Source organism: Moschus berezovskii, chromosome X (genome assembly GCF_049115385.1).
Source record: "Moschus berezovskii isolate FMDL1 chromosome X, NW_MosBer_1.0, whole genome shotgun sequence".
Taxonomy (NCBI): Eukaryota; Metazoa; Chordata; class Mammalia; order Artiodactyla; family Moschidae; genus Moschus; species Moschus berezovskii.
Window position 1 is genome coordinate 30,498,151 of NC_142488.1, and position 16,175 is coordinate 30,514,325.

At 36.9% G+C, this 16,175-nt stretch overlaps 1 protein-coding gene across 6 annotated transcripts in view; it reads right to left on the bottom strand.

Annotated features, from left to right (window-relative positions):
- DMD (dystrophin) overlaps positions 1 to 16,175 on the bottom strand; it is a 2,246,075-nt gene that overhangs the window by 1,551,147 nt on the left and 678,753 nt on the right. For all 6 annotated transcript variants that reach the window (XM_055393453.2, XM_055393450.2, XM_055393451.2 and 3 more), the window contains 2 exons: positions 5,817 to 5,918; positions 5,581 to 5,688 (listed from right to left, as the gene is read on the bottom strand). In XM_055393453.2, the coding sequence (XP_055249428.2) occupies positions 5,581 to 5,688; positions 5,817 to 5,918 (210 nt within the window). The remainder of the gene's footprint in view (positions 1 to 5,580; positions 5,689 to 5,816; positions 5,919 to 16,175) is intronic.

Below are 16,175 nucleotides of genomic sequence, written 5' to 3' on the forward strand. Positions count from 1 at the left end.
GCAGAAAAAGAAATAAAAGGAATCCAGATTGGAAAAGAAGTAAAACTCTGTTTGCAGATGACATGATCCTCTACATAGAAAACCCTAAAGACACCACCAGAAAATTACTAGAGCTAATCAATGAATATAATAAAGTTGCAGGATATAAAATTAACACTCAGAAATCCCTTGCATTCCTATACATTAACAATGAGAAAACAGAAAGAGAAATTAAGGAAACAATTCTACTCACCATTGCAATGAAAAGAATTAAATACTTAGGAATAAATTTACCTAAAGAAATAAAAGACCTATATATAGAAAACTATAAAACACTGATGAAAGAAATCAAAGATGACACAAATAGATGGAGAAATATACCATGTTCACGAATTGGAAGAATCAATCTAGTGAAAATGAGTATACTATCCAAAGCAATCTATAGATTCAATGCAATCCCTATCAAGCTACAAACGGTACTTTTCAGAGAACTAGAACAAATAATTTCAAAATTTGTATGGAAATACAAAAAACCTTGAATAGCCAAAGCAATCTTGAGAAAGAAGAATGGAACTGGGGGAATCAACCTGCTTAATTTCAGACTATACTACAAAGCTACAGTCATCAAGACAGTATGGTACTGGCATAAAGACAGAAATGTAGATCAATGGAACAAAATAGAAACCCCAGAGATAAATCCACGCACCTAATACTTTGGCCAACTCATGCAATGAGTTGACTCAATGGAAAAGAGTCTGATGCTGGGAGGGATTGGGGGTGGGAGGAGACAGGGACAACAGAGAATGAGATGGCTGGATGGCATCACTGACTCGATGGACATGAGTTTGAGTGAACTCCGGGAGTTGGTGATGGACAGGGAGACCTGGCGTGCTGTGATTCATAGGGTCGCAAAGAGTCGGACACGACTGAGCGACTGAACTGAACTGAACTGATGGATACCTTATCTTCGAAAAAGGAGGCAAGAATATACAATGGAGAAAAGACAATCTCTTTAACAAGTGGTGTTGGGAAAACTGGTCAACCACCTGTAAAAGAATAAAACTGGAATACTTTCTAATACCATACACAAAAATAAGCTCAAAATGGATTAGAGAGCTAAATGTAAGACCAGATTCTATAAAATTCCTAGAGGAAAATATAGGCAAAACACTCTTTGACATAAATCATAGCAGGATCCTCTATGACACACCTCCCAGAGTAATGAAAATAAAAGCAAAAATAAACAAATGGGACCTAATTAAACTTATAAGCTTTTGCACAACAAAGGCAACTATAAGCAAGGTGAAAAGACAGCCTTCAGAATGGGAGAAAATAAAAGCAAATGAAGCAACTGACAAAGAATTAATCTCAAAAATATACAAGCAACTCCTGCAGCTCAATTCAAGAAAAATAAACGACCCAATCAAAAAATGGGCCAAAGAACTAAACAGACATTTCTATAAAGAAGACATACAGGTGGCTAACAAACACATGAAAAGATGCTCAACATCACTCATTACCAGAGAAATGCAAATCAAAACCACAATGAGGTACCATTTCACGCCAGTCAGAATGGATGCTATCCAAAAGTCTACAAGCAATAAATGCTGGAGAGGGTGTGGAGAAAAGGGAACCCTCTTACACTGTTGGTGGGAATGCAGACTAGTACAACCACTATGGAGAACAGTGTGGAGATTCCTTAAAAAACTGGAAATAGATCTGCCATATGATCCAGCAATCACACTCCTGAGCATACACACCAAGGAATGTGTATGCTGAGCATACACACCAAGGAAACCAGAATTGAAAGAGACATGCATACCCCAATGTTCATCACTGTTTACAATAGCCTGGACATGGAAGCAACCTAGATGTTCATCAGCAGATGAATGGATAAGAACGCTGTAGTACATATACACAATGGAATATTACTCAGCTTTTAAAAAGGAATGCATTTGAATCAGTTCTAATGAGGTGGATGAAACTGGAGCCTATTATACAGAGCAAAGTAAGTAAAAAAGAAAAACACCAATAGAGTATACTAACGAATATATATAGAATTTAGAAAGATGGCAACGATGACCATATATGTGAGCAAGAGACACAGATGTAAAGAACAGACTTTTGGACTCTGTGGAAGAAGGCGAGGGTGGGATGACTTGAGAGAATAGCATTGAAACATGTATATTACCATATGTGAAACAGATCGCCAGTCCAGGTTCGATGCATGAGACAAGGTGCTCAGGGCTGGTGCTCCAGGATGACCCTGAGGGATGGGATGTGGAGGGATGGGAGGGAGGTAGGAGGGAGGTTCAGGATTGGGAATACATGTACACCCATGGCTGATTCACGTGAATGTATGGCAAAAACCACCACAATATTGTAAAGTAATTAGCCTCCTATTAAAAAAAAAAAAACAGCAACAGCATATGGGTGCTATAATCAATGCCATTTTGTTTGCTTTAATGTTTTTCTTATTTTCCAAAACATGATATAAGCCCTTCTATGTGAGGATAATCATTTCTTGTGCTACTCTTGTATTTCTCAGAGAATCTAATTAAGTTTATTTTAGACTTATTAGATTTATAAAACAAGTTTATTCTAGAACTATACTGTTTATAATTTTACAGAACATTCACAGGTACTTTTCAGTGCTACTTTAAAATTTTTACTGTAATCTTATTCCAGGTATGTTATACTTTTTCAAAGAGTACAATTCTGTTTCAAAAAACAAAGTTCAAACTTTACCTACATATTATAAAATTAATATTTATGTCCCTCCAAAATTCATATTTTGAAGGCCTAACCTTATTAGGAGGTGGAGCTTTGGGGAGGTAATGATGCTTAGATGAGGTATTGAGAGTAGGGCCCCCATGCTAGGGATCTGCTTGTGTGCTAAATCGCTTTGGTTGTGTCCGACTCTTTGTGACGCTATAGACTATAGTCCACCAGGCTTCTATGTCCATGGGATTCTCCAGGCAAGAATGTCGGAGTGTGTTGCCAGGCTGTCCTCCGTGGGATCTTCCCAACCCAGGGATCAATCCTGAGGCTCTTATGTCTCCTGCAATTAGTGCCCTCATATAAAAAAGAAGGGATACAAGAGCTTCCTCTGTCTCACCAGGAAGAGGGCCCTCACCAAGAACCAAATCTTCCAGGAACTTGATATTGTGCATCCCAGTTTCTAGAACTGTAAGAAATAAATCTCTACTGTTAAAGTTACCAGTCTGTGGCATTTTATTACAGCAGCACAAGCAGACTAAGATAGGAATTGGGAGCAAGAACTGGTGTCTCTTGTAACAAATACCTAAAATGCAGAAACAGCTTTGGACTGGGTCATGCGTAGAGGCTGAAAGAGTTTTGAAGTACATGCTCGAAAAAGTCAAGATTGCCACAAAGATAACTTTGAAGGGCAATTCTGGTGAGGACCCAGGGAGAAAAAAGGAGAGCTGGAAAGAAAGTTTCCATCTTTTTAGAGGATACATAAATAATCATGAACAGAATGTTGGTATAAATATGGATGATAAAGGCCATTCTGTTGGGGTCTCAGACAAAGTAAGGAACATATTGGCAAAGGGAGAGAAGACAATCCTTGTTATAAAGTGGCAAAGAACTTGACTGAATTGTGTTAATGTTCCAGTATTTTGTAGAAGGTAGAACTTGTGCATGATGAAATGAAATCTGATGTCTTTGGGAGATATTTAAGCAAAGTGTGAAAGGAACAGCATGGTTTCATCTGAATGCTTAAGGTAAAAAACGAGAAGAAAATAATCAGTTGAAGAAGGAACTATTTAACAAAAAGGAACCAGAACTTATGGATTTGGAAAATTCTCAGTCTATCCACATTGGAAAAAAAAAATATGAGAAAGGATGTTTAGACGTGAACACTAAGGGTGTGGTTGATCTACTATTTGACGAGGATATTAGTGTGGATGTGAACCAGAGACCTAATCAGCTCTCTGATCAGAAGCCAGGGTACAGATGTATACATTATGGATACGTGAATATGAAGCCATGAATAGTGTAATATACCAGCAGAAACTGCCCTCTGGGACTAAGGGAAACAAAGAAAACTGGATGGATTGAAGGCAGGCCATGAACAAGTGCATTCTTCCCATCAAGAAAAGAGAAGAATGATATAGGTGATACAAAGACATCAGGGCTGCCACCCCTACCGTAGGCCCAAATGGCAGAGCCAGTTTCTCCTGTGTTTCAAAGGGTGGGGCCACCTCTCAGGTTTTGGGGGGCAGGCGAGTAGGATGCCCCCACCTAGTGCCTCAGGAGCAGCCACGACAGGGAGTCCTGTGAGTGGGACTGCAGCACAGAGCCATGTGGGCAGGCAGTGCACTGTGATACTGAAGAGGCAAGGCCATCCTGTGGAATTCAGGGGGTGATGGTGCCACTCTGGTGGCCCTGGAGTGCAGAGCATCAGTCCAAAGAGGAATATTCTCGAGCATTAGGAACTTACAGAATTGTTCTTGCTATGTTTTAGACTTACCTGTGGCCTGTCACCCTTCCTCCTTTGCTATTTTCCCCTTTTCGAATGGGAATCCTATACGTGTCACACCACTGTATTTTGGAAGCATATAACTAGTCTGGTTTCACAGGTTCATAGTTTGAGAGCTCGGCCTCAGACCTTGAGTCTTATTTGATTTAGATGATGAGACTTTGAACTTTACAATATATGCTGAAGAGTTGGTATTGGGACTGTATAAGTTATTTTGGGTCTGTGCAGATGGAATGAATATATTTTGCATGTGAGAAAGACACACATTTTGAGAGTCCAGGGGTGTAATGATATAGTCTAAATGATTGTGTCCCCACAAAATATATATATTGAAATTCTACACCCCCCAATATCATGGTATTAAGACATTGGGCCTTCGGGAGGTAATTAGGTTTAGATGAGTTTATGACATTAAAGAGTTTATGACATGTGAAGAGCTGACTCATTTGAAAAGACCCTGATGCTGGGAAAGATTGAGGGCAGGAGGAGAAGGGGACGACAGAGGATGAGATGGTTGGATGGCATCACCGACACAATAGACATGGGTTTGGGTGGACTCTGGGAGTTAGTGATGGACAGGGAGGCCTGGCGTGCTGTGGTTCATGGGGTCGCAAAGAATCGGACACGACTGAGCGACTGAACTGAACTGAACTGATGACAGTGAAGACCCCATGATGGGATTCATGACCTTGTAAGAAGAGGCAGAGACACTAGAGTTTCTCTTTCTACTATGTGAAGAGAGCAAAAATATTTGTTATTCAGTCGTGTCTGACTTTTTGCAACCCCATGAACTGCAGCATGCCAGGCTTCCCTGTTTTTCACTATCTCCTGGAGTTTGCTCAAACTCATGGCCATTGAGTCGATGATGCCATCCGACCATGCCATCCTCTGTTGCCCCCTTCTCCTGCCTTCAATCTTTCCCACAATCACCTTTCCCTATTTTAATTAAGACAAGTAACAATATAATTAAAGAGACTGACCTAAGAAAGAACAATGAATATTACGTTTAAGATTTAAACATTAGAAAGACCAAATAAGGATGTTAGTAGAAACTACTGTGTTTCTCTAAATAATATCAATAGCTAAAGAATACATACGGCCAGTTTTTGAAGACTTGATAACATTTCACTTTGATCCTTAAAGCCAGTTGTGGGAATCTTGTTCACTGCATCTTCTTTATCTGAAAGCCATGTACTAAAAAGGCACTGAAAGAAATCAAATAATTTCAAAAGAGAAAGAAGAATAATTATTAAACTACATCATATTTTTTTAATGTACCCATTTAACATCTCTCCACATCTTTCACTGATACACTATCCCCCATGTGACTCACCTGCTCTTCAGTAAAACGTTGCCATTTTAGAAGAACATCCTGTAAAAGAACCCAGCGATCTTCAGTCCACCTACAGATGTTTGCCCACCGATCTCCCAGTACCTGGGGAAGAGAAAACCCACCACAACATCAGTAAATGCTTACCTGTTAACTGAATTTTATTTTAAAAATGGCATGAATGATTTGTAAAAGTATCTAACTTTGAATCTCTATATATACTAGGAGTTGTAAAGAGCATCTGTCAGCTTCTGCTTATAATTATATAAGCACATGCTTTTCATTTGTCATTAGATTACTTCTGTCTTGCACCTTATATGGAAAAGTAGAGATACTTACAAGAAGTCTAAGGCAGATATCACACCACTATTTGAAATGTCTACACAGTAAATATAAACAGGAAAAATATAAATGTGTAATGAAATAGGATTTGTCATTGATAATATGGAAAATGTGTATCTTTCTTAGGTCTGAAAATATATGTCAAAAGAATAAAACTCTGGTTAAAAATAGGATATCAAAAGACTCTCATCTGAAGCAATCTTATATAATTAGAATTGCTTAATATCTTGATTGTAGAAGAATATTAGTACTGACTTAACATCATATCCACATGTGAATTTTTAAAGTTAACTGTATTATTATTACAAATATTTAAAGTCACTATTTCTCTAAACTGTTCTATTGAGAAAACTCAGTAGAGTAATAGTTTTCTGAGTAAGAGTTGCCCTGTCTTTAGTCTGCCACTAATACTAGTGGCTCAGTGGTAAAGAATCCAACTGCCAATGCAGGAGATGCAGATTCAATCCCTGTATTGGGAAGATACCCTGGAGAAGGAAATGACAACCCACTCCACTCCAGTGTTCTTGCTTGGGAACTCCCATGGTCCGAGGAGCTTGGTGGGCTACAGTTGATGGGGTCACAACTGAGTTGGACACATCTTAGTGACTAAACAACAATAGAAATATCTATATGCACATACTATTTTAATATGTAATATAAAATAAGCACTAGTATTTTTTAGGTGGAAAAGTGTGTTGTTATGATTTTTGTATAAAGGTACTGTTTTAAGAAATGTATCACTTATTTCAACACTATTAGGATGCACTTCAGAGTCTAAAATTTCAACTTTTTAGACTTCCTTATAAATAATAAAATTATTTACCCATAGATATTAGACCTCTAGAGTTAGAAGTATCTCACAATATGGCATGTCTTATTTTGTATAGAATAAGAACTAGAAAAATGTTTGTTACTCATATTTTTTACAAATATACTCAGTATCTAAGATAAGCCTGATCATAATTTCTATGTTACTTGATACTACACATTTGGATTGATCCAACTAGAAAACTTTGACGTATGATTCAAATAATATATATGTAATTAGCATCATGGCAAAACCCATCTATTCCTAAATAACTCAGAGACCTACTCTTTTTTTATTGTATTTAATCTACCACCTTTTAGAAAAGGAAGTCTCATACATAGGGGTAAGAAGTAAGCAATAAATGTTTTACTACAATATTAAAATAATCATGAACTCAGATGCAGCTCAGTCACAGGTGAGTTTTCAGTTTTTCTTCAGAAATGTCAAATAAAAATATTACTTTCAAGCATAACATAAGTGATTTTGCATTTTTTATATTTTCATTCTCTACTCGACCACTTTTGAATTACATTAGTTTATGACAGAAGCCTTAACACTGAAACAGTGATGCAAGATACACAGGAAATGTGCTAACATAACTCAATGTATTCAATGTTAGCTATTTAATTATTACAATTAAAATTTGGGATTTTTTTTAAAAACATATTAGAAGTTATTTTAGTAAATTTCCTAGTTACATTGTAAGGATGCGTCAGATAAAATGGCATGTAGCATACCTGGTAATGGATTAGTTGTGGGAAAAAAACAGCTTCAAACGGAGAAACCCTTGCCTGATTTTATGATGCAGATATAAAAGGTCAAATTGTGGGACATTTATTACAGGGCTCCAACCCCAGTGGAGATGGGTGTCAAGGGCTAAGAGAGAAACTCAAACTGTAGCACCATCTTCATAAATGAAAGAAAATGAACTAAGACGTCTAAATAGATATACCATCTTCTCTCCAGTGCTACAAGCCACACAAAGCTAGAGTCTAGTGAAGTAGTATCTTAGGTTTGCAGTCTCATAGAGCTTTTAAATTTATTGATTTGAGTAGGACATTGTATAAAACAAATTCACATAAAGACCTCTATATTAGATTGCTGAAGACTAAATTTATAGAAATCGCAAAATATACTGTGATACACTTTATACTACAGATTATTTTGTCATTAAAAACAATAGCAAATATTTTAGTTATACAGTCAACCTAGTCAAAACCACCTAGTTAAAACAACTATTTTAAGAATATTATTTCTATCAACAGACGAAAACATAATGAAATTTTTCTATCTGCAACAACATAGATGGGCTTGGAAGGCATTATGTTAAATGAAATAAGCCAGAAAGAGAAAGACAAATACTGTATGATATCACTTATATGTGGACTCTTAAAAAAAAAAAAACTAGTAAGTATAACCAAAGAGAAGCAAATTCACAGATACAGAGAATAAATTAGTGGTTACCTGTAGGGAGAGGGGAAGGGCAATATAGGGGTAGCAACAAACTATTAGGTCCAAAATAAGCTAAAAGAATATATTGTACAACACAGGGAATATAACCAGTATTTTACAGTAACTATAAATGGAGTATAATCTTTAAAAATTGTGAATACAATTTTTATGTTATACACCTTTAACATATAATATTATACAGCAACTATTTCCTGGTGGCTCAGACAGTAAAGCGTCTGCCTACAATGCAGGAGACCCGGGTTTGATCCCTGGGTTGGGAAGAGCCCCTGGAGAAGGAAACAGCAACCCATTCCAGTACTCTTGCCTGGAAAATCCCATGGACAGAGGATCCTGGTAGGCTACCGTCCATGGGGTTGCAAAGAGTTGGACACGACTGAGCGACTTCACTTTCAATTTCATACTTCAGTTTAAATCAGGGTCAATGCATGTTATAGGATCCTCAGGGCTGGCATGCGGGGATGACCCAGAGGGAGGATAAAGGGAGGAGGGAGGTGGGAGGGCGGTTCAGGAGGGGGAACTTATGTAAACCCGGGGCAAATTCATATCAATGTATGGCAAAACCAACCAATATAATATTGTAAAATAATTTGCCTCCAATAAAAAATAAATTAATTACCTAAAAAAAAAACAACAAAAAAAAATAAATAAAAAGGATAAAAAGATTATCATTAAAAGTTTCCTTTGTTTTCAAATAATCATAATAGATAATTTTTATAATTCTACTAAGGTTAAATATTCAGTCAATATTTAATTTATAGTTAAGTATAAGCTCTGATTCATTCATTCACCAATCATTAATCTATTTAAATAACAAATATTTTTGAACATACACTATGTGCCAAAAATGAACACAATAAAGATGTTATGGACTGAACTGTGTCTGCCTAAAATTCATATGTTAAAGCCTTATTGACCTCTACCCCAGAATGTGACTGCATTAGAAGACAGGACCTTGACAGGCAGGGCCTTTAAATAGGGCTTTTAAGTTAAAATGAGTATGTTAGGGTGGACTCTAGTTCAGTCCGACTAGTGTACTTATAAAAAGAGGAAATAAAATAGTGTCTTTAGAAAGACACTAGGGATGTATGGGCACAGAGGAGAGGCCATTGGGTGGACATAGCAAGAAGCCTGCCATTTGCAAGGCAAGGAGAGGCCTCAGAAGGAACCAAACCTGCCAATATCTTGGACTTCTAGACTCCAGATCTGTGAGAAAACACAGTTCTGTTGTTTAGGAAATCTGATCTCTGGCATTTTGTCATGGCATATCTAACAAACTACATAGGACAGATTTAAGAGAGACCGATTCCATGGCACCACAAAATGTCTCACAAAATTAAAATCGTTATAAGTAAAGATGCACATATTAGAGTGGGGGCATTTTAGAGAACCCCTTTCAGTTACTAGTGTAAAATGAATTTAAATTGTTCAAATAGAGCAGAATTTTAATAATAACGCAGTGGGACAACTTCTCAAATACAAACATGCTATCATTTTGTGATTTTTTATTTTATTTTTTTTAATTTATTTTAATTGGAGGCTAATTACTTTACATTATTGTATTGTGTGTTATATGGGGAATATAAAATTATCTAGAGTCAAAACACTTGGATTCAAGTCTTAAGTCAATCAACTGCTCGGATTACCAATGTGTGTTGTTGTTTAGTTGCTAAGTCACATCAGACTCTCTTGTGATCCTATGGATTGTAGCCCACCTGGCTCCTATGTCCATGGGATTTCCCAGGCAAGAATAGTGGAGTGGGTTGCTTTTTCCTTCTCCAGGGGATCTTCCTGGCCCAGGGATCAAACGCATGTTTCCTGCATTGGCAGGTGGATTCTTTACCACTGACTCTCTTTCAAATTATGGAAACATTTTAAATCCATAATTTCTTGTAATACTAGGAGCAATTCTTTATCTTCCCCTGCTCAATAAAATCAAATGACTTTTTCAACAAATTTGTGGCTAAATAATATGTCTCTCAAAGAACATAATCATACCAGCAACTTAAAGAAGTGCTTCAAATATTAAACAAAATCATGTATTGAAAAACAGTTTTAATTTGAACTGAGTCATATAAGTGTTGGTGGTTATTTATATTTTGTTTGATTGTAGTGTTTATATGAAGCCTTCTAAGAACCACCAAGGGTGAACTATTTTACTCATTCTAAAAAAGTACTTATTACATCTTTATAAGTAGATGTTTAGAACTGCAGTATATTCTTTTTTAAAACACTTCCAACACAAGAGAGCATATACATCCTTCAGCAACACATTCTATTGCTTAAATATTACTCTCAGAACAGTCTCAATGAACTAAATCCAAGTCACTTCTATTACAAAGCAGGCACAGTGTTTTTTACTGATCTCAGTGAAATTAGATAAGTGAATTAGATATCATGGTACATGTGTGCTCACAGGTTCAGTTCAGTTCAGTTCAGTCACTCAGTTGTGTCCGACTCTTTGTGACCTCATGGACTGCAGCACGTCAGACGTCCCTGTCCATCACCAACTCCAAGAGCTTATTCAAACGCATGTCCATCGAGTCGGTGATGCCATTCAACCATCTCATCGTCTGTTGTCCCCTTCTCCTCCCACCTTCAATCTTTCCCAGTATCAGGGTCTACTCAAATGAGTCAGCCCTTCACATCAGGTGGCCAAACTATCGGAGCTTCAGCTTCAGCATCAGTCCTTCCAATGAATATTCAGGACTGATTTCCTTTAGGATGGACTGGTTGGATCTCCTTGCAGTCCAAGGGACTCTCAAGAGTCTTCTCCAACACCACAGTTCAAAAGCATCAATTCTTCAGTGCTCAGCTTTCTTTATAGTCCAACTCTCACATCCATACATGACCACTGGTAAAACCATAGCCTTGACTAGACAGACCTTTGTTGGCAAAGTAATGTCTCTGCTTTTTAATATGCTGTCTAGGTTGGTCATAGCTTGTCATCCAAGGAACAAGTGTCTTTTAATTTCATGGCTGCAGTCACCATCTACATTGATTTTGGAGCCAAAAAAAAAAAGAATGAAGTCTGTTACTGTTTCCACTGTTTCTCCGTCTACTTGCCATGAAGTGCTGGGACTGGATGCCATGATCTTAGTTTTCTGAATGTTGAGTTTTAAGCCATCTTTTTCACTCTCTTCTTTCACTTTCATCAAGAGGCTCTTCAGTTCTTCTTTGCTTTCTGTCATAAGGGTGATGTCATCTGCATATCTGAGGTTACTGATATTTCTCCCACAGGTAGATTTTTGCAATACCATATTCACAGATATAAGAAAATGTACATAGTGCTTGAATTTATGGATTTATCTGTTTATTGCTTAGAAATGCTGGCCCTAATTTGAATTACAAAGGATGGAGCTAAGCAATTGTTGGATTATCAGTCAGCTTTTTTTTTATAAGCACTCAGAGATGCTGGTTCCTATCACTGCCTGAATGCGTGCAACTTCATTGTTAGACAAGTGCAAGAGATTGGATCAAATGGAATTGACAGGAAGCTATTTTTTTTTAAATCACTATATTAGGGTTACAAATCTCCTTTCTTAAGAAAAAAAAAAATCAGTCTTTCTCCGAGTTGCCATTTAAGTACACAAATCCCCTGAGCTTTTAGGAATAATGCATATTTTTGTAAGCTAGGTAAACATTAGGCACATAAATGAAAAATGAATTATAATGTCTCACAAAATGATAAGAAGGAATTAATTTGTATTTATGTCCTCATTTTGTCTCAGCAGTAAGAGAAGCAAAAGGTCAGTTCACTTCCTCTAACACATTTTCGTGGGCTAAATCACAGCTCCATTATCCTCTAGGCTCAGATCTACAATGGGGAGGATTTTTCCCTCCCATTTAATTCACATCTCATATTGTAATACATGCCAAGGACATTTCTCATCTGAATTCCTTTGTTTGGTTGAGTTGGCTTTTCAAAGCAAAAGTGAAAAATGGCTATCAAAAGAACATTTGGATAAAAGCAAGTATAGGAATTTTGACAAGTCTGGGAGGTAAAACTTAAGTACCTTAACCCTTGAATTTATTGAAGACAGTGTAAGAGAGTGAAAGCTAAACTGTGCCCAGAAAGATTGGCATTAAAAGATACAGTGTCTGCAAGAGTATGTCCACTAAGGAAGAAACAATGACATGCCATGGACCATACAATGCAGCAGCAACTGAGATTTGTAAGACAGGGAGGCAGTCAGCAACTCATCTCCTTTTATCCCAGTTTCAAACCCTGGGAAATACTTCTCTGCTGAATTTTACGTGTAATGAGGCTTCTGAAAAATAACATTTATTTCTTGAGTTTTGTTTCTTACTTTGTAAACACATATACAGTTAAAAACAATTAGCAACTCCATCTGACATCTTACTGACGGTGAAATGGAGATAATATCAAATGACTTACAGAAAGAATGAAAGCACCCATTATGAGGTTAGAAATGGCCAGAGTATTACTGACTACTGTTTAGCCAAGTCTATGATTCTTTTCTCAATTTTACATTTTTTTAAAAGAAACTGTTAACTGAAACATATATTATAAAATGGCATGTCTTAAAGCTTCACTGTCTAACATATGGTTCAGGGTGAAAAATCATCTTTTGATGTATTAGGAAATACTTATTGGAGGTTTCTCTGAAAATATCATTCTTACTTCTGTTTAAAGGATCCTGTAATACCTCCTAACCAAATTCAGGAACTCTTGTCACTTTTAATGGTGCAGTTTATAGATGAGGAAACTGACACTCAGACAGGTTAAGTAACTTATCTAAGGACAGAAAGGTCAAAGGATTGAGTATATGGGATTTGACCTTCGATTCATCTGGCTGCAAGCCCATGTTCTTTCACGATGCCACTCACTTGACAGAGCATTCAACAAAAAAATTTACACCTTGTGATTTGTGCTATATAACACAGTGGAACGTACAGGGATACCACGACTATGCTGAATCTTTTTTGAGTCTCTTCATATTTAATTTTAGCAGGAGTTTGATGAGATTTAACTAAACATTTTATCTAACCTACCTGACAAGGATTTGGAGCCTGCTGTTACAATTTGATTTAAAAAACATTTTTTCTATTTTAGCTCCATATCTGTTTAAAACGTTTTTTAAAAATCAAAAATGCTGACACTTCTAGATCAAGAACATGTGTCCTTTGCAAGGACTTATTTTGAAAAGGTAAATATGACTATCTGATTCGTTAATGAAATACTGCCTTGGTGATCATGCTAAAGGCATAGGGAGATTTTTTTAACTTGAAGAAGCATGTTCTTCTGTGCTATAGCAATCAATTCCATATTTTATTTATTTTTCTGAGTTTCTAAAGTGCTAATGAATAAATCTGGGAAGGCCCTGTTGTTGTTGCTGCTGCTATTGTTTGCAGGCTATTATTTAATGTTCCGTGGCAGTTTAATAAACTCCGCACTCTCCAGCTCCCATCAGTGTATTCAATTGGGACACCAGAAAATAAAGAACAGGAGTCCTAAGGAGCATTCCAGCACAACAGTGTTCCCTCCAGCATCCATCACATTTCCAGGCATTCCTTGGTAGCTTGAGGTTTTACTGTTCTTTTTTGGTTTTTGCCTCCAAGCCTCTGACCATCCTGAAGACTGCCCTCTCCCCACATTTACTCTTGTGCTTAATGTCTGGTGTAGAAATACATTCATTTCACATAATAAATGAATGTCTCAAAGCTGAATACCACCACTGTAATTATCAACACATGGTTTTTCTCCCAAGCAGTGTCTTAACGCCCCTTTTTTCTCTTTCTTCTTCATTAAATATTAATATCTATCAGTTATTTAAAGTAACAAGGCTATTTGAGGTGAATTTTTTTAAAGACCCACAGGAGTGAGAGTTACATGAAATTCCCTGTATTCTCTACCTCAAATTCTAAGTCTTTAATATTTAAAATGGGTATTAGGCATTTAGCAGAATCTCTGAATCTAACTAAGTTGCTATATGTCACTAGGTCAAAAGTACAGACAACCTGATTTCTTAGCCAATTCAATGCTGTCCCCCTTGGTCATATCCAATAGCAAACTCTTAATCTCACCATGGTTTAGCTGTCCTACTAGTGAAATGGATATAATAGTATCTGCCTCCTACCCTCCTAGACAGTTCAATACTGGAGTCAGGTCAACAAATATGAAACTGCTCTGAAGACTATGATGAATTATAGAGATGCTTGTCAACAGTAAGGACTTAGAACTTAGTTGATGGAAAAATAAATCAGCTTTTGTTTCCAGGTGTGATAAATACAGCACGATAGACTTTTTAATAGAGAATACACTGAAACATTTCAGCATGATTCTAACTTTACTAGGTTTCTGTAGCTTACCTACAGTCTAATAAAACTTAGTTTTGTACAAGAGTTAAAAATCTCTTCTTTCGCATTTTTAAACCAGGAGCATTTTTCATTATGTGCCTTATTTACAGATAAGTGACTGGAAATCCCTCTATGTTCCATTCTAACTCTTGCCATGAAATTTATTCCACATATAAGAAATCACACGTTCCAAGAGGTACATAAAATAAAATGCATAAAATAATCTAGGAGTAAGGGAATGAGGAGGGATGGGGACTGCAGCTAAATGGAGAGCTCATGGTAAAGTGGGCAGATCTGTTCAGTTCCCACTGAGGTTAGTATGCAGGAATACAGACCCAGGATCATTAAATCACTTGTTTTCTCCAGAAAGGCTAGAAATTCATAGCTTCATATCACATTTCCTAAATTTCAATGATAAATATATTATTAAATTCCATATGGACTGAATATGAATATATTTGTAATTTTAGACGCAATAGAAAAATTCCTAGAAAGACAAAGCTTACTTGAACCAACAAAAAAGGGAAAATCTGGAAAATGGAGGTAAACTATTTTTAAAAACATAAATCAAAAATAGAAAGTCTTAAGTCCATTAAATATACTGACTTCTCATTTAAACTTCCCCCATAAAGAAAATTCCAGGCATAAATGGTAAGTTCCCAAGCCTCCATGCTGCTGCTGCTAAGTCGCTTCAGTCATGTCTGACTCTGTGCGACCCCATGGATGGCATCCCAAAGGCTCCTCCATCCCTCGGATTCTCCAGGCAAGAATACTGAAGTAGAATGCCATTTTCTTCTCCATAGTAAGGAACTTAACCCTAGCAAGCATATCACAAGAAAGGAGAACAATACTGTTTCATGGACACAATGGGAAAATTCTAAGTCAAATGTTAGCAAAAAAAAAATCTAGCAAAACATTAAAAGGGTTATACATAGCCTCCATGTTTGGTTTATCTCAGATATGCAAGGCTATTTTAACATTAAAAAAAAAAAGCAAAGATAATCACAATGGTGTGATCACTCACCTAGAGCCAGACATCTTGGAATGTGAGGTCAAGTGGGCCTTAGAAAGCATCACTATGAACAAAGCTAGTGGAGGTGATGGAATTCCAATTGAGCTATTTCAAATCCTGAAAGATGATGCTGTGAAAGTGCTGCACTCAATATGCCAGCACATTTGGAAAACTCAGCAGTGGCCACAGGACTGCAAAAGGACAGTTTTCATTCCAATCCCAAAGAAAGGCAATGCCAAAGAATGCTCAAACTACTGCACAGTTGCACTCATCTCACACGCTAGTAAAGTCATGCTCAAAATTCTCCAAGCCAGGCTTCAGCAATATGTGAACCGTGAACTTCCAGATGTTCAAGCAGGTTTTAGAAAAGGCAGAGGCAACAGAGATCAAATTGCCAACATGCACTGGA